The sequence below is a fragment of the Neurospora tetraspora genome (genome assembly GCF_033439725.1).
Source record: "Neurospora tetraspora strain CBS 560.94 chromosome Unknown B0H65scaffold_3, whole genome shotgun sequence".
Lineage (NCBI taxonomy): Eukaryota > Fungi > Ascomycota > Sordariomycetes > Sordariales > Sordariaceae > Neurospora > Neurospora tetraspora.
In genome coordinates, this window is record NW_026944385.1 from 3962616 (window position 1) to 3986806 (window position 24191).

General features: G+C 49.5%; 8 protein-coding genes across 8 annotated transcripts; 5 read left to right on the forward strand and 3 right to left on the reverse strand.

Annotated features, from left to right (window-relative positions):
* Positions 1-41: 41 nt before the first annotated feature.
* Positions 42-2700, reverse strand: B0H65DRAFT_523139 (TIP-1 family-domain-containing protein). The gene is made up of 3 exons (XM_062828785.1): positions 1028-2700; positions 630-974; positions 42-578 (listed from the first exon to the last, which is right to left on the reverse strand). Exons 1-3 carry the CDS (start codon positions 2600-2602, stop codon positions 138-140), a joined length of 2361 nt encoding a protein of 786 aa, XP_062683393.1. The 5' UTR covers positions 2603-2700; the 3' UTR covers positions 42-137.
* On the forward strand, positions 2701-4466 carry B0H65DRAFT_463057 (uncharacterized protein). Its single transcript, XM_062826672.1, has one exon. It carries the CDS (start codon positions 2810-2812, stop codon positions 4274-4276), a length of 1467 nt encoding a protein of 488 aa, XP_062683394.1. The 5' UTR covers positions 2701-2809; the 3' UTR covers positions 4277-4466.
* An 810-nt stretch (positions 4467-5276) lies between these two features.
* B0H65DRAFT_172603 (uncharacterized protein) lies at positions 5277-9049 on the reverse strand. The gene is made up of 2 exons (XM_062821388.1): positions 8525-9049; positions 5277-8388 (listed from the first exon to the last, which is right to left on the reverse strand). The coding sequence occupies exons 1-2, from the start codon at positions 8752-8754 to the stop codon at positions 5481-5483; spliced, it is 3138 nt and encodes a 1045-aa protein (XP_062683395.1). The 5' UTR covers positions 8755-9049; the 3' UTR covers positions 5277-5480.
* Positions 9050-13009: 3960 nt separating this feature from the next.
* Positions 13010-15064, reverse strand: B0H65DRAFT_463061 (aspartic proteinase, pepstatin-sensitive). Its single transcript, XM_062826673.1, has 3 exons — positions 14511-15064; positions 14288-14441; positions 13010-14220 (listed from the first exon to the last, which is right to left on the reverse strand). Exons 1-3 carry the CDS (start codon positions 14607-14609, stop codon positions 13283-13285), a joined length of 1191 nt encoding a protein of 396 aa, XP_062683396.1. The 5' UTR covers positions 14610-15064; the 3' UTR covers positions 13010-13282.
* A 1390-nt stretch (positions 15065-16454) lies between these two features.
* B0H65DRAFT_172717 (serine hydroxymethyltransferase) lies at positions 16455-18566 on the forward strand. The gene is made up of 3 exons (XM_062821389.1): positions 16455-16738; positions 16835-17250; positions 17319-18566. Exons 1-3 carry the CDS (start codon positions 16703-16705, stop codon positions 18307-18309), a joined length of 1443 nt encoding a protein of 480 aa, XP_062683397.1. The 5' UTR covers positions 16455-16702; the 3' UTR covers positions 18310-18566.
* A 1315-nt stretch (positions 18567-19881) lies between these two features.
* On the forward strand, positions 19882-21048 carry B0H65DRAFT_463067 (uncharacterized protein). The gene has a single exon (XM_062826674.1). The coding sequence runs from the start codon at positions 19917-19919 to the stop codon at positions 20583-20585; it is 669 nt and encodes a 222-aa protein (XP_062683398.1). The 5' UTR covers positions 19882-19916; the 3' UTR covers positions 20586-21048.
* A 504-nt stretch (positions 21049-21552) lies between these two features.
* Positions 21553-22309, forward strand: B0H65DRAFT_572054 (uncharacterized protein; the record flags this gene model as incomplete). Its single annotated transcript, XM_062830496.1, has 1 exon — positions 21553-22309. The coding sequence occupies one exon, from the start codon at positions 21553-21555 to the stop codon at positions 22237-22239; it is 687 nt and encodes a 228-aa protein (XP_062683399.1). The 3' UTR covers positions 22240-22309.
* A 304-nt stretch (positions 22310-22613) lies between these two features.
* On the forward strand, positions 22614-23396 carry B0H65DRAFT_463068 (uncharacterized protein). The gene has a single exon (XM_062826675.1). It carries the CDS (start codon positions 22709-22711, stop codon positions 23306-23308), a length of 600 nt encoding a protein of 199 aa, XP_062683400.1. The 5' UTR covers positions 22614-22708; the 3' UTR covers positions 23309-23396.
* The last annotated feature ends 795 nt before the right edge of the window (positions 23397-24191 follow it).

Here is a 24191-nt window from a genome sequence, read left to right on the forward strand (position 1 = left end):
TAGCCGAGATATTCACGCCATGCTCTTCATGATCAACAGCATTGACAATGATGGGGGCCATAGACATTAACGATATAAATTATTTCCAAAGTAGCATTACAATGCTTACACAGTCTGGGTATCACAACACTCCCCCCTCACTCAGCATTCTCAACCCTCCTCTGCAAAATCTGCCTAGCATGCGGCGGGCTTAGACTCTCAACATCCAACTCCTCCAACACCTTCTTTGCCTCCGTATTATCAGTGAAGACCCTATCCACAGCCTTCTTGAGGGTCATGGTGTTGCTGCTGCCGCTGCTGTCCTCCTCTGGCGCTTCAACAGGCAAGTTCAGCAGGCGAAGCGCCTCCTTGATGCTCCCGAGAGCACTGGACCCGTCAGGGATGTACCGCTCGACGACGGAGGAAATGGCATCAACGTCACGCCTGAACTGGGCGGCACCGGATGTGGCAAATTTGTTGGCCATGAGCACGTCGGACCACAGCATGTTGTTGAGCTCCTCGAGGGCTTCACGCCAGATGCGCCTGAAGACGGCGGTGCCGAGAGCGTGGGAGAGGAAGTCGAGGTCGCGTTTGAGAACCTGGTTTTTTGTTAGCAGGTGCTTATAGCCCTGAGTCAAGTAGATACTTACTGCGAGAGGCTCATCAAGCTCAGCAGTGGGAGCCAATTGGTAGTATGCCTCGCCAGAGGTAGGCTCATCCGAAATAGTACTCCACTGAGGACGTTTAAGGTAGGCGGTGAATGCCTTCTTCTGGTTTTGAATGAGGGTCTGCGTGAGAAACTCCTGGGCACGTTTCCTCCTCATGGTATATGCTGAGATGGTCTCATCGAAGAGAACACCGCTGTCATCCTCGGTACCGACTACCGAAGAAATGCGATCCTTGACATGATCGTAGCTCATGCCACCAGCAAGATTGCTCTGGTCCTCGTTTGCCTTGGCTCGAGCCTGGAGCTGCTCCCATAGTGTTACAAAGAACTGTCGGGTGTTAACATAGTTACTTGACAACTTTCAAAGACGACACTTCTTACCTCTTCGTTGCTCCAGTCATGTAGGGCGTTAATGATGTGGTCAGCACTTCCATACACCTTACACAAGGTCTCGAACGCCCCTGTACCTTCCAGAGCTGCCAGCTGCTCTTTGGTAACGCCAACAAAGGCTCTGCCAACCGTGGAAGTCATCGTTTGGTAAGCTTCAAGTGTGCCCTTGAGATGATCATGATAGTCGTCCAAAATAGCCAGTTGAATATCGATCAGGAAGCGAAGCTTATGAGAGAAGCGTCTAAGCCTCTCATATTGCGTTGTTACCGACCGCAGCAAATCAGCAACACGGACAGCTGCAAACGTGGGTTTTGTTTTCCCGGCGACTGCAAAGTCGTAGTCAATCTTCCGAGCGTCATTAGACGTCATGATCCCGTTGAACCTTTCCAGAGCGAATTTCTTCTCTGCCTCGAGCCATGTCCTGAAGTGCGTATTCAAAACTTCACCCGTCAGTCCCTCCCACCCGTTTTCGGAATCACCTCCGTCGTAGCTGTACCCAGATCGGATGTTATCGTCAAAGGTCATCAGCTGACCGAGAAGACTGCTCAGGAACGCAGGATCCTTGACGGCCTCCGCCATGGTCACACTGACCTTCTCGCGCATGACTGGTAGCATCGAGGCGATGAATGCGCACCCGGGATCCATGTAGACCATTTTGTTCGAAACCTCTGTCTGGCTGAACTTGGCTGCCAGGACGGGAGCAAAGTTCTCTCTGAAGAAGACCTCCCACTTATCGAGCAGGGACAGGAACCAGGGAAAGCAGTGTGCGTTGATGCCCTGCGGGTTGCTAGTCGGCTTGTCGCTCAGGAAGTGGAACCGGAACTCCTTTACAAAAATCTGTGCCATGACGTCCATGGGAAGAAGCGTCACCAGCGTGGGCGAGTATAGGACCTCGGGGACCTGGAGGTCAACCAGCTTCTCGAAGCATTGAATCCATTCGTCGTCCACTTCAGACTCGGGGTCGACATTGGGCCACCCGCGCTTTTTCAAAACAGCCTCCAACTCAGCCCACATTGTCGTCTTCATCTCATCCCACAGCGCTTCGGTGACGGACTCGACATGAGCGACAAGGTGGACGGCAGCGCCATCGGCGGCGGCCTGGAGTTCCCGCAGGCGCAAAGACAGCTGCTTCAGTTCGGTATACGGCTCGAGCGCGGCCTTGGGGCTCTGCGGTAGATGGGCGCGGGCGGCGTTGCGCAGTTCCTGGACATGCTGGAGAAGGAGCAGGTATCGATGGGCGAGGTCGACCTTGTGAAGCTGCTTCATAGGCTGCTCCAGACGGCGAATGGCCTCATCAGGGGCGTCGGAGGCGGCCACGATCTTGAGGCGGACGTCGATGCTTTGCTGCAGTTTTTGGAACTCGTCGATTTGGGCGGCAAGGGCAGCCTGGCGTTCCCCGGAGGAGCGGCGGGCCTCCTCGAGCTCTTTGGTGGCATGGTCGAGTTGCGACTGGAGCTGGCTGCGCTGGTGTTCGACGCTGTTGAGCAACGTGTCTAGATGGTCGAAGTCGGTCGTCGACTGGAGCTTGTCGTCGAGGTAGTCCTCAACTCGAATGTCGGGCTCCATGGTGTGTGTCTGGAGGCTATGCGCGGTTGTATGATGATGGGTTGTTGACTTGGAGAATGTTGTGGACTTGTGGTACCTGTCACTGTCGCAGTTTACAGATACATGACACAGTACGGATTGGATGGTTTGGGGAAGCTCCAGTGGATGCAGTACCCCTAGCGCTGCTCCGATAGGCTCCTTATCGCCAAAGTGACGTAGCGTCTGAGAATGCGCCTACCAAAAATTAGTTTTCATCCGAGAAGCCGAACCCCTAGTAAACAGATCCGAGTAAACATCAACATGAGATCTATGGTGCCGATTCAACGACTGGCCGCCGTCCGGGGCATCTCCGGCGTCGCGGGACTGGCTGGCCTCACTGCCACCGGCACTTCCACTCGACCACAACGACCTTTCCACCTCACCACAACAGGTACCCAGCCACGACGACGCACCTTCTTCACCTCCAACGGCCTCCTAGCACAAAATGGCAACGAGCCCTCGCGACCCTCTTCGTCTCCCTCCACCACCACCCAGAAGCAGCCCTCTCCTACCGACGATGCCACGACATCTCAACAACAGAAATCCTCCGCTGCCCAGAAGCGCAAGCTCCCGCTCAAAAACTCCCTCCACCGCGTCGCCATCGTCGCCCAAAAGGGCGTCCCCGCCAAGTCCACTCCCGCCGGCGCCGTCCCCTCACACACCATCGAGCCCGACGGCCGCTCGACCATCTCCGCCGTCTGCGTCGCCGAGTCCTTCGACATGGACGCCGTCGTCTCCCTTTTGACCAGCCACAACTTCTCTCTCGACCCCGACGCCACCGGCTTCGACATCCACGAAGTCGTGCACGCCCGCGGGCTCAACCACGGGGACATCTTCGTCTTTCCCTCGGGAACCATCGTGACCTGGGCTTTACCTCCGGACGTCGTGGACACGCTCGCTACACGCTTACTTATCCCCGCCGCCGAAACCCCCTTTGTCGAAAACAAGGAGGAAGAAGACCTCGAGTTCACCACCGATCCGTCGGAGGAACAAAGTAAAGTCTCGGGGGACGTGGTCGTGCTCGGCACGCTCCGCGAAGTCTCAGCCGGCGACCGGCTCGACACGACCCTCGCCAAAATCGCTTTTTCTTCGGGTCTGGCGCGTTCAACAAAACTCGCCGTGCTCGAATCCAGCCTGACGCGTTACCTCGAAAGCACGCGCCACATTCCCGATCGCCTCTCCCAGGGGCTCAAGGCCCCGCTCTCACGGGAGCTGATCCTCCAAAAAACAGGCGAACTGCTTAATCTCCGCAGCCAACTGAACCACTACAACGACCTAACCGACGCGTTGCCGGATATCTTCTGGGACAGCGAGGAAAAACTAGAAACCTACTACAGCAAGATTGGCAAAGCTTTGGATGTCGGGGTGCGGATCAAGACGCTGAATGACAAGATGACGTATGCGCAGGAGGTCGTGAAAGTCGCGCAGGAGGTGTTGGATATTTCTGAAAAAATGTCGAGTGAGAAACATAGCACCAGGCTGGAGTGGATTATTATTATATTGATTGCGATTGAGGTGGTGTTTGAGCTGAGGAGGCTGTGGATGGAGAGGTTTGAGACGCATGAGGATGATGTGTTGAGGGAACTAAGAAGGATTGGGGATGAGTTGGAGGGGTTGAAGGGTGGGAATAAGGCTGACGGTTCGTCATCGAAGTGAGATGATGGTTGATTCGGTCCAGGTTTAATGGTAAAGGACGGGGGGGAGGATGGATGGATGGATGGGAATAAAAGGGATGAATGATAGAGATAGAGAGGGAAAGATGGTCACCAAATGATACCCAACTCATATGCTGCTGCTACATAAACCAGATAGATCAGATAGATAAACAAGAGTGAAATTGAATGTTGTTCTCCAACTAAATAAAATGGCATACATACTATTCATTACACCCTCTCTCTAGAGTGTGTTTGTTCCCTCTTTCCCCCAGTCAGCCCCATGGAAGTTCGGAATAACCAACCTGCCACTGATCAATCTTCCACTTTCACAAAAAGCTAGTACCCTACATACCTAAGTCTTAGCAAAGTGAAACTAAAGAAGAAGCTCAGAATAAACCATACCGGGTTGAAGTCTATACGATTTGATTGATTGTGCCCAACTCAGAGACCTAACTTTCCCCAAATCAAGAATAGAAGAAGAGAAAAAAAATGAAGCGAAGGAAAAAAGGGGGTATCACCCAGCTCTAAGTCAAGGCCCTTCAAAGCAAAGAAAGAGAGGAAACTATGTATGTATCGTAAGTGAGAGCAGAGAATGAGACTGATGATGATACACCCAATAATCCATCCATCCATCCATCCATCCCTCCCTTCTCTTCGGCAGGCACACCCTTTTTGTGTCTTCATATTCAGCACCTTAACAAATACATGATAGAGTTCGTTAGTTCCCATTACTTTCGTTCTCATTATGCTGTGATTCGTTTTTTGTTTTTTGTTTTTTTTGTAACATCTTTTTCTCATCTCCGTATCCCTTCCGCCGTCGTTTCCTTCTTGTCAGCACAGTCCGCTGTACCCCCTTTCCTGTCCTTTCCTGCCGTTCCATCCTTTTTGTGTCCTCTCCTCTCTCTTCACACACTCCCACTCGCTTTATTGTTCTTTTCACCCAACCAACTTGTGTAAAGACAAGAGAGCAAATAAAAAAAAACAGCGCGAATATTGGTAGGCGCTTTTATGTGCGTAAGTAATCAATGTACTAAACAAGCTTGATCTAGACTTTGCCTCCCTTCTTCTTCTTTCTTTTCCCCTCTTCCTTCTTCCTTCTTTCCTCTTCTTACACTCACTCACTCACTCACTCGCGCCTCACACCAACCGACAACCACAGTTTACCACCCGTTCCTAACATTCATCGGATTCATCCACATCTGCTCCTATGCAGAAGGGGGTCTAAAGCCTTGCTGTGCGGGAGGAGCCGGACTAGGTCCGCTTTGCGGCGGCTGCGGCGGCTGCGGCTGTTGTGGTTGCGGCATCATCTGCTGCTGCTGCTGCTGTGTCTGTACCTGAGACTGTTGCTGCTGAACAATAGCAGGCGACGGCATACCACCAGGCTGTTGCTGTTGCTGCTGCTGCTGTTGTTGCGGCGCAGCCGGGCTAGGTGAAGGAACAGGGATGGGAACAGGGGTAACACCGTTCACCGGGCTGGGCCCGCCGTGCATGGGAAGCTGGGGGCTGGGCGACATGTTCGTACCCTGCCCCTGACCCGGACCACCGCCGGGAGGACCGCCGGGACCGCCCATCTGCATGGCCTTGGCAGCAGCAATCTTGTGGACATCAACGTTACCACCCAGGCCGATACCTGCGAGGCCGACAACCTCACCTTGGGCGACCTTGCCCATGTGTCCACTAGCACGTTGTTCGGCATCTGCCCTCGCCCTCGCCTGTTCCATGACCTGGCGCTGTTGTACCTCGGGCATCACGGTCGCGTAGCCAGTCAGGCTGGGTGTCCGGTTCATATTGTTTGCCGGCATCATGGGAGGAGATCCGGCTCCATACTGACGCTGCATATTGTTCGGCTGCATGTTTTGGGGCGGCATACCCTGTCCGGGGGTTCCGTAAGGTCCACGCGGTTGCATCTGCTGGTGCTGTTGGTGCTGTTGCTGCGGCGGCGGCGGTGTTGGGGTTGGGGTTGGACCATAATGGTGCGGCGTCTGGGGTGGGACTTGTGGAGTGATGGCCCGGGGCATCGGTGCACCATTGGTATAAGGCGGCGCAAACCCCGGTTGTTGTGGATGCTGTTGCATGTGGGGAGAAGGATGTTGCGGGGGTCCAGGATGTTGAACATGTTGGGGGTGCATCGGCTGGTGCTGTGGGTAGCCCTGGGGCCCCGGATATCCAGGTGGATACCGCTGACCCGGAGGCCCGGCCGGTGCCATGTTGTAGCCAGGGCCGGGGTGCGGCGCCATGCGAGGTTGAGGTGGGCTCGGCGCATAACCACCGGGCACGTTATGTTGTCCGTAAGGGGCGGGCGCCTTAGCCAGCTGCGGCGCATACCCGTAGTTGGTCGGTGGTCGGTAGGAGGCTGGAGGAGGAGGCGCACGTTGTTGACTTTGGTGATGCACCTGGGGGATGGGTACCGCCGAGGGTGGCCGTTGTTGGTACATGGGCGGGTTAGGGCGGCCTGGGGTCTGGGGGAAATGCTGGGCATTCGCTATCGGACGGGCCGAAGGTGTGAACTGACCGGGATACTGATGAGCGAACTGACCCGGGCCGGAAACGCTACCCCTCTGTTGCTGCCGTTGGTTTGTGGTTGCGGCTGTTGCCGCAGCCTGCCTGGCGAGACGGGCCTGTTCATCCTCCTCCATAACACCCTTGTATTCGTCTGTGCGAATTTCAATCTTTGTGCTCACATTGAGCTCCCCGAGCTTATCAGCGTTGAGTCGAGCTACCGCATATGGCGGCAAGGTCTGAACAATGCTGGAAAGCTGAGCTTTCAGTGATTGATACGTCATCATTTCCTCCTCGCTGGGTTGGTGAGACAGGTTGCCATTGCGAAGCATATCTGCGTTGACAGGATCCGCCGAATACCGATCCTGGCTGGTCGGCAGCGTGAGGTTCCTGTTACGCTGATAGGATGCCAAAGTCTCGATCAAATCCGACACCTCTTCGAGCATGTCATCCATCTCCTTTTCTTCGGTGGACTTCTTACCCAAAAGCTCCTCCAAACTAGGGTCAACGAGGTTGTCATCCCAGTTCTCAATGGCGGACTTGACCAGTTCCTCGTCAATCTCGGCGTCCCCATCCGTACCAGTCATAGTCGTGTCCACGTTTCCATCTTCCGGACCATCAACATCGACAAGCTTTTCGAAATTCCTCCGCCCGATACGTTGCCACCATATGCGGCCAAGCTGACCAGAAGGGACAATGGCAGCCGAGTCGTCTTTGCATGGGGCAAAACTGGAGAACGCGCCGCGAAACATTGCCTCCATCTCCGAAATTTCGAGCTCAGTCGAAGACGGTCGGTGACCCGCCAAACTCTGGGCTCGCTCTCGCTGTTTCGACCTGGCATGAGTGGTCGGTGTTGCGTTACTGTAATCTAGCCAATGTCCTGTAGCAAGATTTTGTGTAAAGTATGTACCGCTCCGATACCTGGACTTTTCAGTAAGCTCTGGGTGATAGAAGGTTAGGACGTTGCCCTTGGTCATGTTCTTTGGCGCCTTTGGAGGCTGCAGCGGGGGCAGATTTCGGGGAGACGGGAAAAGCTCTCCTAGGGTCAAAGAGCGAGCGTTCTTGTCGCTTGTTTCCGTGAACTCGGGGAGTATACGCGTGGCCGTCACGCCGTGCGGCAACGATCCCTCCTGAAGTGACTTCACAACTCCACCGGGAGCTGTCGCTCGTTGAAGGCTAGTAAACAGAGGTCTAACGGTTGGCGCGGCGCCAACAGTAGTCAAGACAAGCCCACCCATGCCGCCATTCATCGCTTCCTTCAGATCTGGTTTCGGGGCCACATGTCGAGGAACATGGGGGTATGCCATCTCCCGTCTGTATAGCTCCAAAGCCTTGGTTCGGAATGCTGCGGTTTGCGCGATGGCCTCATCGGTCGAGCTGTCCTCGCCCTCGGGGTTGGCCGATTCAAGTTCGCCGAGCTGTTGCCTTACTGCTCGGACAACGTCAGAGACTAGCTCGTCCACAGTATTATAGGCATTTTGGCTGATCTTGTCGGCGATGCTGGATTGCGCGCTTCCGTCTTCGGATTTCGGTTTCTTTGGCGGCGAAGGATCGTCGTCGGAGTGAGGCTCAGGTAAAGGGCGCTTGAGAATAGCATGACTGCCTATATCGAGACTGTAGAGACGTCGCAGTATTAGTAGTCCGCACTCAATGGCCGACTAGGAGGGGGACATATTTCATGATCGCAATCATGGACAACGGGGGGAACAAGGTCATGTGTGACGAAATACTTGGGGGTTGGGATGCATACCTTTGCAGAGTGGTAAAAAAGTCAGAGATGAGTACTTTGCTATCGCGGACCGTGTGCAGACCATTGACGGTCGGTTTTGACCCGTCGGCGTCGGAGCCATTGAGTTCTGGGCCGCTGTCATCGTCGACGTCGCGTTTCCGCTTGGTTGAGGTGACGGACGCAGGGGATTGCGGCCGCGACAATGTCGTGACGCCGTTCGCCTGAGGGGCGGCGACGGCGGGCGAAGCCATGTCCTCTTTTTTTTGGCGGGGGAAAAATACCGTGGGGATGATGAAAGTCCAGTACTCTAGTCGGCTGGGGTTGCGGACTGTGGTGAATGGTCGTGGCCGTCCTGGGATGCAAAATGGTTGGCCGGTGACGCTGTGCGGGTTGGTGGTGGTGCTCTTTAGCTGCGGGCTGTCGAGGTGCCTGGCGATTGTCGCGCGATTCGCGTTGCCGGTCGCGAAGGGAGGGAAAGTGGAATGCTGCGGTCCAACTTGCACGCCAAAGTGCGGTTCCAGGTTGCTGTGGCCGTGGTCCGTGGTCCGTGGACTCAAGCTGGGGAGGACGGACTGAGGTGACTGGAGGGAGGCCCGGGCCACTAGTTAGAGACTGCGGTTTCTTCTTTTGCTGGTGCTGTTGAGTGCTGAGTGCTTGCTGTTCGCTGGAGTGAGGGTGCTCGTTATTAGGACGGGAGCAGGTCCGCTCGGTGCGACTTGAACGTCAAACTCTCCAAAAACTTTTGTCGTCAAAAAAGTAGCGGCAGTGTTCAGAGAAGAGACTCCATCCACACCTGGCACATGGAGTTGAACAAAAATATTCGCAGTCGTTTCAAATCCTGTCAGTAACAGGCATCAAACGTCCAAACGAAAGCAAGTAGTTCAAGAAATATCGCGCTCCAGGTTACGTGCAACGAGGGAAAGTTGGTCCTGGACAGTCTCCAGCTCTCAGATCTAGTCAAGTCTCCAGTCTGTCCTTCAAACAGAACTGCAGTTGGTTACGACGGGAAAAGCCAGCCGCCCCGAGGCCATTCCTGCACTAGCGCGCATGGGGGAATTAGTGGGGCTGGTCAATGGTGCATTCACGTGAGAGGCTTGGCTCGTGCCTCTTCGTGCCTCTTGACCTCCGCCGGCTTCAGCAGCTTCTCCCTTGGATCCCGTCCTCAGTTTGGGTACTCTATCACAGTATCTTCGTTATCTTTCTAAACATGAAAATAAATGGAACATGTACTTGTCGGTTAGGTTGATGTGGGCCTCGCTTACATAACAAGCTAACCGACTCTCCTCATCCCTCTGAGAGTTGGGATTTTTATATGTATTTTGCAAGCGGTGTATTTTTTCAAAAACCCCAACAATCTATATCTCTACCAAAATATATGTAAAAAAAATAATAAAATATACAGATTAATAGTCTTGATTACGCACATTCAATAGTATATTTTTTTTATAATTAAATTATTGTAATGTATTATTATAGTATTATAAAGTCTTTATAGCCCGTGTTTATAATACAATATCCAACTCCTCTTCCTCCCTTTATAAATTCCTATCATTATTAAAATCGTCGTTTTTAATAACTATTATCCTTATATAATTTGCGGGCACCTCCAACTTCTTACCCACTACTATTATAGTTATTGTAGCAACCTCCTCGTTAGAATTTATATTGATAGTCTTCTCCTTCCCCATCTTAGACCTTTTTTTAAGAGGGCATAATATTAATACAAACGGTCTAAACGACGGCCTAGCTAATATTCGTACTTATACTCGTACTTTTTCACCTATTAAATAAGGGTATATAATAGGGAATTTATTAAGGATATTTATACCCTTATTATCTAATATAAATTCAATCGATAAATTGCTTCCTCTACAAACCTTCTTAGTCTGCTTTCTGTTATATATTTTAAAAGGTACGAAATTTTTATTATAATCAGGAAGGGTAGCCTTCTCTATAGTTTCGTAGAATTTATCCTTCTTATTTTTAATACTAGCTAAGAAGGCGTTAAAGTCCTATTTAGGTTAGAAAGCCTTTTATAATTTTATTTTTAGTACGTGATATAAATAATTAGGACCCTATTATTTAGTTAAGAAGGTACGCTGGGGATTATTAGTAATAGCTTTATCTTACTCTTCCTTAAATTTTAATATTACGTTATACTTTAGGTCGTCCTTAATAATATAAATAAGGCTATTATCATTAAGAATATTACTTTTATTAACCGGATTAAATTTAGCCTTCTTTTTAGCCTTAGATTTACGTAGTAACTATTATTTAAAAATAGGGTTTCTTCGAGGGCGATCTTTTTAATAAAGGTAAAGTTTATTTATTATATTTCTTTTAATCCCTCCTTTATATTAATGACCCTTTTTACTATAACTTTAATATTAAGAACCTCCTTTATATAGGCTTTATTACTAATGGCTACGTATTTACGAGGGTTTTACTTTTGGGCTTTTGCCTTAATATAGCGTTTATAGTATTCTTGCTAATTAAATACTAATTTTTAAGTATTAATAGATACTTTGAGAGCAATTTTAGCTTTATTATAGACTTTTTTAATAGGCGAACTATAATTATTAATATATTATTAAATTATTAGTAATTTTAATATATATAAATACTTTATAAGGAATTATGATTTTAAATTAACTAAGGAATAAGAGTTTTTATTATACTTTAATAAATTTACGTAATTTATTAAAAAGAACGTTAGGTTTAAAAGGTTAAAGATTAATCTTCTTCCATCTCTTATAGATATTACTTCAAATAAAGCTTACCTCTTTAACCTTCTTCTAATTATTTAAAAAGACTATATAATTAATATTAATAGCCCTACTAATAATCTCGTCTACTCGAGCCTTCTAGTGAATCTTTTTAGTTGCTTGATAAACCCCTATATTAAGTAGTTAAAGTATATAGTTAGTGTATAAGGGTAGAGTATAAAGTATGATATCGAAGGCCTTATAGTATTATAGGATGTATAAATTTTTATAGGTTTCAAACCCATCTATGAATAATACCCTATATGCTTTCAGTTTTATTACTAACGAGAAGCTAATGGTTACTTTATCCCCTTTAAAAGATTCTAATCTTTTAAAGGGAGGCGGGTAATTAAGTAATAGGCTGAACTAATCGTCGATAGTATAGTTATCGAAGGAGGAAAATAATTTAAAGAAATACTTATTAAAGTGCCTAATCCACTATGGAGTTCGATAAATATTATTATATTTAATCAATATATTTATAATAATTATTTCTAAATTAACTTTATAATTAATTTATATGTTCCTTTATATTTATACGTAAATTAATAAAATTAATATTAATTATAATTAACATAGCTTAATTATACTTATTATAATTTATACCTTGAATATTAGGAATGAAGGGATACTCTTTACTATAGCTGATATAGTATCGATGGTAATTAGATTTTCTTTATTATTGGAGTTGAATATAACCTTCTTTATATGAGTTCTATTCTTTATAAATAATATTTATTATTATATAAGTTAGTATAGGGAGTAATATTAATAAGGAAGGTTTTATATCTTTATAATTCCCTTGATTTCCCTTATTTAAAAGGGAGATTTATTTATATTCTAGACGTTCTCCTCCTTAATATTGAAGCTATTATAGATAGCTTTTACCTCTTTGAATTAGTCTTTAAGGGAGTTTAATTGAGCTTTAATATTTATTCTTTTTACGTTTTTAAAGCTAGTTGCTTTGAATTCGAATTCTGGATACTTCTTGTGCTATTTTATAGGCTACTTTTTATAGAAGTTAATAGAGGGGGGGTATAACCATTGAGTTCTTAGTTAGTTAGTTAATTTAATAAAGGAGGTATTATTTAGGGGGAAGTAGCTATAGTTAACGATTTAGATTATAATATTAAGAGTTTTATCTTTACTAGGAGTTAATGTTAGCGGGCAATAGGTATTTGTACCCGTTAGTAATAGTTTCCCTTTTTGAATAAACTATATATATTTCTTAATAATGGGTTTGCTAACGTTATAAAATTGTGTAGAGTCTTTTATAGTATAGTTATTACCCTTGTTTTTGCGGTTGTTCTTTTTTGAATTGGTGCGTATTATCCGCTTTTAGCGGGCGAAGTAATGACGTATAGCCTTTTCCGCCTGCGTAGTAATATTAGAATCGAAATGCGCTATGGTAAATGAAATGATTTAGTTAAGACGAGCAGTTTAAGGCTATTTATAATATCGTATGATTAAAAATGATAAAGTTATGGTTAAGTGAGGTTTTTGATAGATATACCGCTTGCAAGATATATGTAAAAATCCCGACTCTCAAAGGGACGATGAGAGTCGGTTGGCTGGCTGTAAGCGGGCCCCCAAAGGGTGGCCCCACATGGCTGTGGCCAGTGCGTGCACCTAACCGACGAGTACTGCCAACTGAACATCATTGTTGTTATCATGATACAGGTTGTGCATCATGTTAAGCGTATGAAGCTCTCAACATTGGCAGCAGGCCAGGCCACGGTCTTGTCACATCCTCAATCCAGCCTTGGCAGTAGCAACAATCACAGAGACATTGAACAAATATGTCTTGTTGGTGCAAGTTGACTTCAATGAGCCATTGGTCCTAAATACCGATACTGCTATTATACTGCACAAAAGAAACAAACCCAATCCCGCAGCGCCCTCCCATCATCATACAGTCATTAAGAACTACTTGAACGTGATACTTGAACGTGACAATCTCGTTAACTCCTGCTCCCCAACTTCAGGTTACCCAAACTTCGTCCCTCAAGGCTATTTAGCGCTTGGCGAGGGCGATGCCGACAGCATCGGCTCCGAGGTCGTAGATTGTGTAGTACTTGCGGAGGAAAGCATCACCGAGGATAGCCAAGGGACCAACCGGAGCGGGCATATCCATACCCATAAAGGTCGACAAGCAGCTGCCAGAAGCCTCCAGGATGTAGTCCTCGGGGCCGAGGGTAAAGTTGTAGCCAGCAAGCGTGAACGTTACTTCCTTGAGGCTCGACTTCTTGCCGCAGTCGATGGTGAACTGACCGTTCCAGCTCTTCTTGGCACCGATCTGAGCGTTCAGCATCTCAGCGAGCTGGCTGGGGAGAGCGATGAGAGAGGTACCGGTGTCGAGGATAACACCGTGGCCCTCAAGGTCCGCAACATCATCGCCATAGCCAATGGCATCGAAGTCCACCTCCCAGTAGGCCTTGCGGCGGAGAGGGATCTTGGTGATCTTGCCAGTGTACTTCTTATTGTTGACACCGCCAAACACAACCTCGGACTCGCCGTCCTGGTCAGCGAGATAGAAAGAGAAGACGGGCTCATCAACGAGCTTCTGCTCAACCATCTTGTAGAAAGGAGGGGTGATGCCATTCACAGCGATCCTCGAGTAGCCGAGACCGAGAATGCCATCAAAGCGACCAAAGGCGAAAGCCAGGCCGGGCTCGCTGGTCGCCTCGGCAAAGAGCTGGTCGTTGATGGTAATGTCACCAATGGTCATTCTGTCCTGAGAGACGAAGCCGCTGAGACTACCAGAGCCATACTGAATCTCAAAGCTCGTGCCGTTCTTCTTGTATGTCGACGACTCGGAAGACTCGTACTTGTTGTGGAGGTAGCAGGCGATGGAGCCGCACTGGGAGGAGGGAACCCAGAGGTTGGAGCTGCCGGTATCCAGAACTACCTTGAAGGTCTGGGGTGGCGTTCCGAGGGTGATCTCGGAGAAGTCTATCAGACGTTAGTTACTGTGTCCATGCCAACTTATACGAGTCATCAATCAAGGTTCAATGCTTACACTGAGCGTTCATAAAGTTGGAGATGGGAACCGGATGGTTGCCGGTAACCTGAGCATCAGTGGCCTTGAACATAGCCTGGCTATGGGACTCGGGCCTGAGACCAGTGTACTTCTGTCCGAGGTGCTGCACCTGCACGTCGATGGGAACAGACTCCTAATAACGAACATCATCATCATCAACAAGTGTTCATAGTAGCCATCAAGGGACATGGTCAACACTTACAAGCTGCTCCGCAAGTGGAACCTTCTTGAGCTTCATCGTGTGCACTCCGGCCTGAGCCGAGCCGAGCAGCATAGCTGCCGTCAACAAAGCGCCCTTCATCGTGAGCACTGTAGTGACAAGAACGAGCGTGTAACGAAAGACTGTCGACGGATTTCGATGATAGATGGTTGGTGATGATGGGACAAGAAGCACGGGTTGTGGTGGAGAGCAACAGTGGATGGGGAAAGAGAAAGAAGACGGGAAGAGAGATGTCGGTCGGAGGTTACTTATGGGTGGTGCGGGTTGTTGCAGGTGAGTTGGAGGTCGACCCTGGCCTTGTTAAAGTGGCAGAAGTGGAGAGGCGCAGCTGCTGGCGGGTGCGGATGTGTGATGTGGACGATGGCGAGAGCGACGATAAGCCGCTAGACGACTAACAGACTACGCGGGCATTTACATACAATTCATGTTAGAGACTTGCACATCATGTTTCCATTTCCCACCAGCGGCCCTTGCTGTTTCGTGTGACCCATGGGAGGGAATCGATGAAGCGATGGCACTTTCCAGGTTGATGGTCCAGTGGCAGAAGTGGTTGCGCGTACCTTGCTGTGCCTGGTGACCCAATGACGTGTGACCCAAGACCAGGGCCGGTCGCTGCAGGCAGGGCCTTCTTGGCTGACCCTATCAGCGCAAACTGGTGCAAACAAGGCGCTCATCGCTTCCCGGCCGGCCATGGGATGATTGGATTGTTTGCAAAAGTGTCCCCACTTTAACCCAGACAAACCGGAGGTGGACCCAGTGAGACGAAGACGGCTAGCCAAGACATGGATTACATAACGGCCTGCCATTGAGCCAGAGAGGTTCACCGTACCTTTCCCACACATGCGACTCTCTCAAACTGAGAAGTGGTCGACACGACTGAAACGGGACGCATGAAGGGACGGGGGAGACAAGGCATGGAAGGCCATTGAGCACGGATGCGGACGGGAGCACAAGACAATAGCTGTCTGAGACTCATCTGGACATCAAGACATTTCAATACTTTCGGCTTTGAGCTGAAGAGCATTAAGCTTAGCTCTTGATAGTGCATCGAGCAACTGATTTGAGTTATCGAAAGACGATAAGGCAAGGTACATGTAACTCCGTAAGGTTCTTAGGGGCCTGTTCAGGTCCATTGTGATTTGTGGCATCCGGCAGGAACACTGGTTCAAAGAAGCACCTCGACCAGTACGCGAACTTGACGCGAAGATGCACGACTGTGCCGTGTTGACGGGAAGCTGTGAGTGGTTGTGAGGTTGAAGTGAAGACCATCGTCTTATACCTACAACGGCCTCGGTGTCAGGTGAGATGTCATGCCCAATTGCCCATGTCATCCTCCAAGCCGATAAGATAATGGTTCGTCTTATCTCCAATCGATACTACACCTCTGCCCGGGGTAAAAAAAGGTTAGCGTGAGACTTCCAGCCTACAGAAAACCAGGATTCATTGTCGGAGTAAGAGTAACTATTTTGTAGAATTTGGTCTTTTGCCACCGATCTGCACTAACGGCGAATTCACAAAATTTAAACTCTTTTTTACCCCCGGCAGAGGTGTGGAATTATCATTGTCAGTCTCAAGATATAAACATATACGAAAAGGGACGGTTTTTAACCACAGAGTCTGGGCTAGCGCACAGGCTGAGCCGACAACAAGAGGGAAGAGACCGGAGATGTTGAGGCCAAGACTCATCGGTCGCAGATTTCGAAAACCGGAGGAAGAAGAGTCATCGTCGTCGCCCGCAATGGCCCGGTAGCGAACCCCGGTATTGCGATAACCAGGATTACGAACCGCAACAGTCGCAAGGAAAGCTCAGGTAAAGCTCACGCCAGTGACCAATGCGGTGGAGAAAGCCATGTTGAATGCGGGGAGATTTGCAGCTGAGGGCGATTGCGAATTGGAGGATTTGCACCTTGGCGGGGTTCCAATTTTTCTTTCTCCCTCCTCCCGCCGCCCGCGACTGGACCCGCGACTGGGCCCGCGCAGGAGCCACTCAATTGAGAGTTTGACTCGTCCAGCAACCCTGGATCTCAGTGCCCCTCAGCTCCTTCTATATCTCAGTCATCGGTCCCCTTCTCCTCTTTCCTCTCCTTCCCTCCCGTCTCTTCTTCTCTCACCACCCTCAATTCTTACACGGCCTCTCACTCTCCAAAGAAGCCAACCCCCCCAAATCAGTCACCATGTCCACCTACGCCCTCTCCGAGACTCACAAGACCGTACGTGGTAACCCTTCTTCTCCAATTCCATGTGGATTCTTTCTGGCCGCACATTGAAGGGACAAACATGTTGACTCATCACCCTGCGATATACAGATGCTCGAGCACAGCTTGGTCGAGTCCGACCCCCAGGTCGCCGAGATCATGAAGAAGGAGGTTCAGCGCCAGCGCGAGTCCATCATCCTGATCGCCTCCGAGAACGTCACCTCGCGTGCCGTCTTCGATGCCCTCGGCTCCCCCATGTCCAACAAGTACTCTGAGGGTCTGCCCGGCGCCCGCTACTATGGCGGCAACCAGCACATCGATGAGATCGAGGTCCTCTGCCAGAACCGTGCCCTTGAGGCCTTCAACCTCGACCCCAAGCAGTGGGGTGTCAACGTTCAGTGCTTGTCCGGCAGCCCTGCCAACCTCCAGGTCTACCAGGCCATCATGCCCGTTCACGGCAGACTCATGGGTCTTGACCTCCCTCACGGTGGCCATCTTTCCCACGGTTACCAGACCCCCCAGCGCAAGTGAGTGTCACACGAGCTACTCCAGTCAAACAATGGATCACTCAAGCTAACCCGCCTACCCACTTCAGGATCTCTGCTGTCTCTACCTACTTCGAGACTATGCCCTACCGCGTCGACATTGACACCGGCATCATTGACTACGATACCCTCGAGAAGAACGCCCAGCTCTTCCGCCCCAAGATCCTTGTCGCCGGTACCTCTGCCTACTGCCGTCTGATTGACTACGAGCGCATGCGCAAGATTGCCGACTCCGTTGGCGCCTACCTTGTCGTCGATATGGCTCACATTTCCGGCCTCGTTGCCTCCGGCGTTATCCCCTCGCCCTTCCTCTGGGCCGATGTCGTCACCACCACCACTCACAAGTCCCTCCGTGGCCCCCGTGGCGCCATGATCTTCTTCCGCCGCGGTGTCCGCTCTGTCGACGCCAAGACCGGCAAGGAGACCCTCTATGACCTTGAGGACAAGATCAACTTCTCCGTCTTCCCTGGTCACCAGGGTGGCCCCCACAACCACACCATCACCGCCCTTGCCGTTGCCCTCAAGCAGGCTTCCTCCCCCGAGTTCAAGGAGTACCAGCAGAAGGTCGTCGACAACGCCAAGGCTCTCGAGAAGAAGCTCAAGGAGCTCGGCTACAAGCTCGTCTCTGACGGCACTGACTCTCACATGGTCCTCGTTGACCTTCGCCCCCTCGCCGTCGATGGTGCCCGTGTTGAGTTCGTCCTTGAGCAGATCAACATTACCTGCAACAAGAACGCCGTTCCCGGCGACAAGAGCGCCCTCACCCCCGGTGGTCTCCGTATCGGTACCCCCGCTATGACTTCCCGTGGCTTCGGCGAGGCCGACTTCGAGAAGGTCGCCACCTACGTCGATGAGGCCGTCAAGCTCTGCAAGGAGATCCAGGCTTCCCTCCCCAAGGAGGCCAACAAGCAGAAGGACTTCAAGGCCAAGATCGCCACCGGCGATATTCCCCGCATCAAGGAGCTCCAGCAGGAGATTGCTGCCTGGAGCAACACCTTCCCCCTCCCCGTTGAGGGCTGGAGATACGATGCCGGTCTCTAAATGTGTCATTGACATAGAGAGATCTCCTGAATGTTTTGCGTGGTAATGAAGGTATACGGTATATAAGCGATTGGGGCATTATTCAACAGCGATGCCAATGGGTCACGGATATGTTTTTCAACTTTGCATGAGACCCGGGATGAAGGCTTGGGAAAACTAAAAACAGGGTGGTAAACAGGTTACTGGTTTTGCGATCTCAACGACGGATTAGGTTACGGAAAAAAAATTACTGGGAGTCGGAAAAATTCACCATATTGCATGCATTTTCAAGGGGCGTTGCAATTTGGTACTTGGTCCTCAACATGATCATTTTTCAGGACTGCGGAGTTCGGTGGGGATAACTAGTTGTTTTAGACGACTGCTTCAACGCGGTCGGGGGTAAAAGTTTTATACCCTGGATAATAATGGATGCAAATATTTTGTGTCAAACCGAAGAAGATGGTCTATGTTGTGTGCGTTGTGTGTGGATGATATGTCTGTGCCCGTGGTGGTATGCATTTAGGGGGGTTTTCTCCGATGATCCTTTCTGATGTCACGTTGTTGTAAGTCGGCTACATGGGATGGATGGACATAGGTATAGGATCTACCCGTCATGAGATGCGTATCTGACTTGGGAGATACGCGGATGTGAGGCGGGATCAGATTGAAGAAATTTGTGCTCGTTGGGATTAAGTGTCGACAGTGTCCAAGTAATGTTGTCTTGGTGTGTCCGGACTTTGCTCCGGTCGCTCTGCTTATCGCCATGCCGCTTATCTGTTAGTAAACATTTACTCCTTTCTGTCATGTTGTTGCGTTTACTTCAGGACACCAAAATGCTAACAAAATATCAGCTGCTAATCCAGAGAGAGTATTAGGATAATTGGAGTTCAGCAGTTCATTGGGTCCTCTCCAGTTCTGCTTTTCTTTCTTTTCATCCGGTCTCTTGTCTTTGTGTCTCCATCCTTCTTCCCACTGTTTTTGCCCCTTATTCTCATTTCTGACCCCTTCACTGCCTCTATTCTCCTCTGTTTTTTCCCTTCAGAATCTTGCTTTCCGCTGTTTGGATGATCGCGAGGTACCTAGGAATATCGCATGCGCCAAGTTATGTCGACACCAGTGGTCATGTTGACACTCTCGAGGCTACGACTCCAAACGCCAGACCATACAACATGGTCGATGGGGATGTGATGTCGTAGCCACCAGAGATGGGTTACAAGGACGAGAAAGGAAAGTTGTTCAGACTTTAACCTGGGAGATGAGGGTCACAGGACGGGAGGACAATAGCACTGTTCTGTTGGTCTCAACGGAAGCTCGCTTTCTTTCAACTTCCCGTGCTGGCTGGCTCGACCAACGCACCTGTTGTTGTTGGAAGTTGGAACCAACGAGGAAATGGCCAACAACACGGAGGATGTATAAAAATCAATGGCGGTTGGGAGTGTCGGGCTTTGAGTACGCTCAAAGAATTGACCAAGTTCTTGGATCTATTCCGCGCTCTGTTTGGGTATATATTCATGATCTCTCTCGCCCTCTTCCAAATCTTCTAAGCAGAACTCAGCACTCCATCCTTTATTTCTCCTATTCAACAAAAAGATATATCTTCCAGTCTTTCATACACTACCAGTGTCAAGATGTCTGACAACCAGAAAAATCAATCAGTTGCGGCAAGCACTATTCGCCCAACCCCCAGGCATTGTCCGAAAACAATCCAACTATACCTGACCTATCCGGGCAAACCTCTCCAAAACTACGACCAAGCCGAAAAATGTGTCAAAGTCTTGCACGCACTCTTCAGTGACGAACATTGGAGCGCTCTCACAGGCAACCCGCGCCCTCGCTTTCCTACCCCTTTCGCCCCACTAGAGAGACACTCTATCGACGTACTGCTGGAGCCAGTCCCCGACCTCGAACTGAGACCCACCACTAATCAACTATGCGACACCTGCCGGGCAGAAGCAGGAGAGAAGACCGAGTTAGCTCGAAAGATACTCCTAGCATTGGGGTTCGAAGACAAAAGTGGAGTCTGGAACCCCAAGATTCGAATGCAATGGGGCTACCCGGACCGCAAGTGGGTGAAGGAAAACATGCCGCAGTTCTTGGAGAGTTTTGAAGAGAGGTATGGAGAAAATGGCAAGGTTCAGACACCGGAGATTGAGTGGCTTGAGTATATCCTTGAGTATATCTGGGAAAAGGATACTCTCCCTATCCCACGCTCAGCTTCATATGTGGCCACAACAACAACACTCGGCCCAGCGAAGATGGAGCGGAAGATAAGACCCTGGAATTTCTCACGACTTTAGGGTTTAGAAATAACGTCGACGGCCCCTGGTGACTTCAATGTTCAAATGGAATTGGGGTCGCCCTGGTCTCGGTCAGGTGAAGAATAGCTTGCCTGCCGGGTTTGTATTTGAATCTGGGAGCTGCCGAAGGCAACTTAACCGCGTTATCGGTGGTTTCGGCGTCGGAAGTTTTTGTTTTCCGAGTATTTCGTGGTTGGAGCATATCGATTGGGAAAAGAGTGCGTCTCCGGTAGGGGAGGTAGAGAAGCAGTTGGACACTGAAGGGGTTGATGGTTAAGAGGATAGCAAATGAGTGGGAAAGTAGACGGTTGAAGGCAACTAGTGAGGATGGGTCCAAGGCCCGGAATGGGGTCATATCGTAGCCGCTGGCGGTACCTGGATATTTTAAGGAGTACAAGGGAGGCGTGTTCTTTGTTTTCCAGGCGGGTGTTAGATATAGCAAGATAAATGCACTGTTTGTTGGTCATTGCAACTTCCCGTGTCGAGTCTACCAACATACTTGTTTGGTGTGAGGAAGGAACCAACAGATAAATAACCCAACAGCGCATGGCATGAATACCGTAATTTCGAGGAAGATGGAAGCCATTACTGCTTTTCTCTGAAAGACTGTTGTCAGACCCGGATGGAAAGCGCACTGTTCTGTTGGTTTTCATTGATGTGTTCTTTATTCAACTTCCTGTACTGGCAGGCTCGACCAACTAAGATGTTGTTGAAGGGTAGAACCAACGGGATAACCGCCAACGCAGCCTTTATGAGATTCGATGGCGGTTAGGAGTATTGGATTTCGAACACGCTCAAAGGTTTAACCAAGCTCTTGAATCCTTTTCACGCTAAGTTTGCGTAAAGGTATATATCCTCGATCTGTCACACCCATCTCCATATCACTCAAACTCAAACTCGACACTTCATTCTCTCTCCCCCTTATTAAGACCGATAATTCTAAAAACTTTAGAGTATTACTTCCAAGATGTCCGACAACCAGGAAAATCAATCCGCTATGACAAGCAGTACCAGACACAGGAGAAGGGACTCAACCAACCTGGAATGCGGCTACTCAAAGTACATCCGTGTACACCTCACCAATGGTTCGGGCGAAGGTCTCCAAGAAGCTCGAGACAATGAATGCGACGACTGGAAAGACTTTTGGAGCAAACTAATCAGCGACGAAGAATGGCGCCTTCGCACAAGCAACATGTTATGTGTTCTCCCTATCTCTTTCCACACAAGACGGGAACACCCCGTACTCATGCTCACGCCAGACTTTGAGACACCACCAAACACCAGTGACAAGGCAGAGCAGAGTACCAAGAAAGCCAAAGAGATACTGAGAAATCTGGGATTTGTCGAATACTCTGGATGTCGCCTTCATGGCAACCCTGATTGTCGCCGTCATGGCCTTTGCATGAAGTGGGGCTACCCGGACCGTGGGTGGGTGGAGAGAACCATGCCGAGGTTTATGTTGGTAAAGGATGGCAAGGTGGAATACCCCCCCGGGAAATTATCGTGTGCGGATGTTGAGTGGATTGATTATATTCACTGGGAACGGTTTGATATCCCCGTACGGAAGGCAAAGAGAAACTGGCAAACTCTGGAGGCAGTCGATGGTCAATGGGAGGAACCAGTGGGAAAGAGGGCAAAGTTGGAAGATGCCTGACGCCAGGTGCGGGTATTGACATGGCCGTCAATGTGCATTCCATACCGCTATACTCAAGTCAGGTTTTAGAAGCTGGAACCTTCCATATTGAAGTTCGTGGTGCAGTCATCCCAGGAAGCTTTGCAACCAGTTTGCTATGCTCGCGACAACCACTGGTTTGTTCAACAGTTTCCGTATCTATCCTACCAACACCCCGTTCGTATCCAAACACGAAACCAACAGGACAGGGATGGGAGAACACGGCACGATATAGGAAGGCGCTTTTATGTGTGTCATATGATCTGATATACTCAAAGGTGATGCGCTAAATATCATGGATATGAAGTACGTTTACATGTGTATATAAGTTAAGCTATCACTCACCCAACTCTACACCCAAAACATCTACAGTCAACACATCTCCTGCTACACCCAAAAGCCAAAACTCCCGCGTTACCCAACCAATCAGCATCCAGCATACACTAGCAAGATGTCCAGCAATCAGCAAGAACCGCCGCCCCCAGCGTCATCTGCCACTCAGTGCCCTCGTTCCGCCAACTCTGAGAAGGAAAAGAAAGAGATCAAGTATCCCCGCAGAACAATCGAGGTATTTATCGGCCATCCCGGCAGATACGACCCCCAAGTCTGGGATTTCTTCTGCAGAACTCTTGTCCAAGACCCACGATGGATATCCCGAACAGGCTACAGTCCCCTCAATCAACCCCCTCCGCTCCTTCGCTATCCCCCCGTACTCTTCCTCATGTGTGGCAAATTCAGCGGAGATGAGGCGGAAGAAAAGACCAAGGCTGCCCTGCATATCCTCACGGCTTTGGGTTTCAGAATGAGTAGTAAGACGGGACCTCGCCACATTCACTGTTCGATGGAATGGGATCCCCCCAGCCTCGATCGGGCGAAGAAGAAGAGCTTGCCGGACGTTTCGTTGTTGGAGCATATCAAGTGGGAGAAGGGGGAGGCCCAGGTGGCGGAGGTAAAGACGAAGTTGGAAACTGAGGTAGTCGATGGTGAAGAGGAGGGACAAACCGGAAACGATGATGTTGAGGAGAAGGTGAGTGAGGGCTGTGAGAATTAGGAGTGGGCGATACCGTAGCCGCTAGCAGTAGATGTATCATGAGGAAGACGGACGGTTCTTTGGTCTGAAAGATAGGTGTTGGCGGAAGATCATTACACTGTTTGCTTGCCCGACGGTTTGTTGATTTTACCAACAGACCGGCCTTGCTTTGAGGATGGAAATAACAAGGCAAGATTCGAACAACACGCATTATGTGCAAGTATAGGTAGAAGGCCGTTTATGTGTGTCATGTGTGATTATACACTCGAGAATGAGGACGTTGGTCCTCGCAAGATCTAAAGGTCCGTACGTCTTTACATACAACTCGATAGCCCGTCAATCACTCCCCACCATCTTGCCCATGCACCGAAACGTTTAGTATACAAGCTGTCCTACTCTTACGCAAGAAGACAAAGAAGACCAACATGATCAACAATCCCCTTCAAAACGTCCACAGACACTATAAAATGTCCCAAAACCAAGACCAACACACCCAACCTTCCAACAAGCCCAAAGAGCCCTTCTATAAACCCAAGACAGTCGAACTCATCCTCTGGATGGAACACTGTAATGAATGTCTTCTCGCCATAGACGAGTACAAGAAATGGAGAGACTTCTTTACCAAACTCGTCGACAATCCCCGATGGCAAGCACTCGTACCCTATGACAGGCACAGTCTACCCAAATTCACAGGTGCATCAAACAGGACGGTTTACGGAAGGTACAATGCGAAACTTTGGTCAGGGCGGAGATTTTGGACCCAGAAAGAAGTGGAGGAAAAGGAGAAAGCTGCAGAAGATGTTCTTACAGAATTGGGCTTCCGGAAGCGGGAGGCGGTAAAATACCCTTTGACGATGAGGTGGGACTTTCTTGGTGGAAAAGCTGTCGCGGATGTTGATCGACT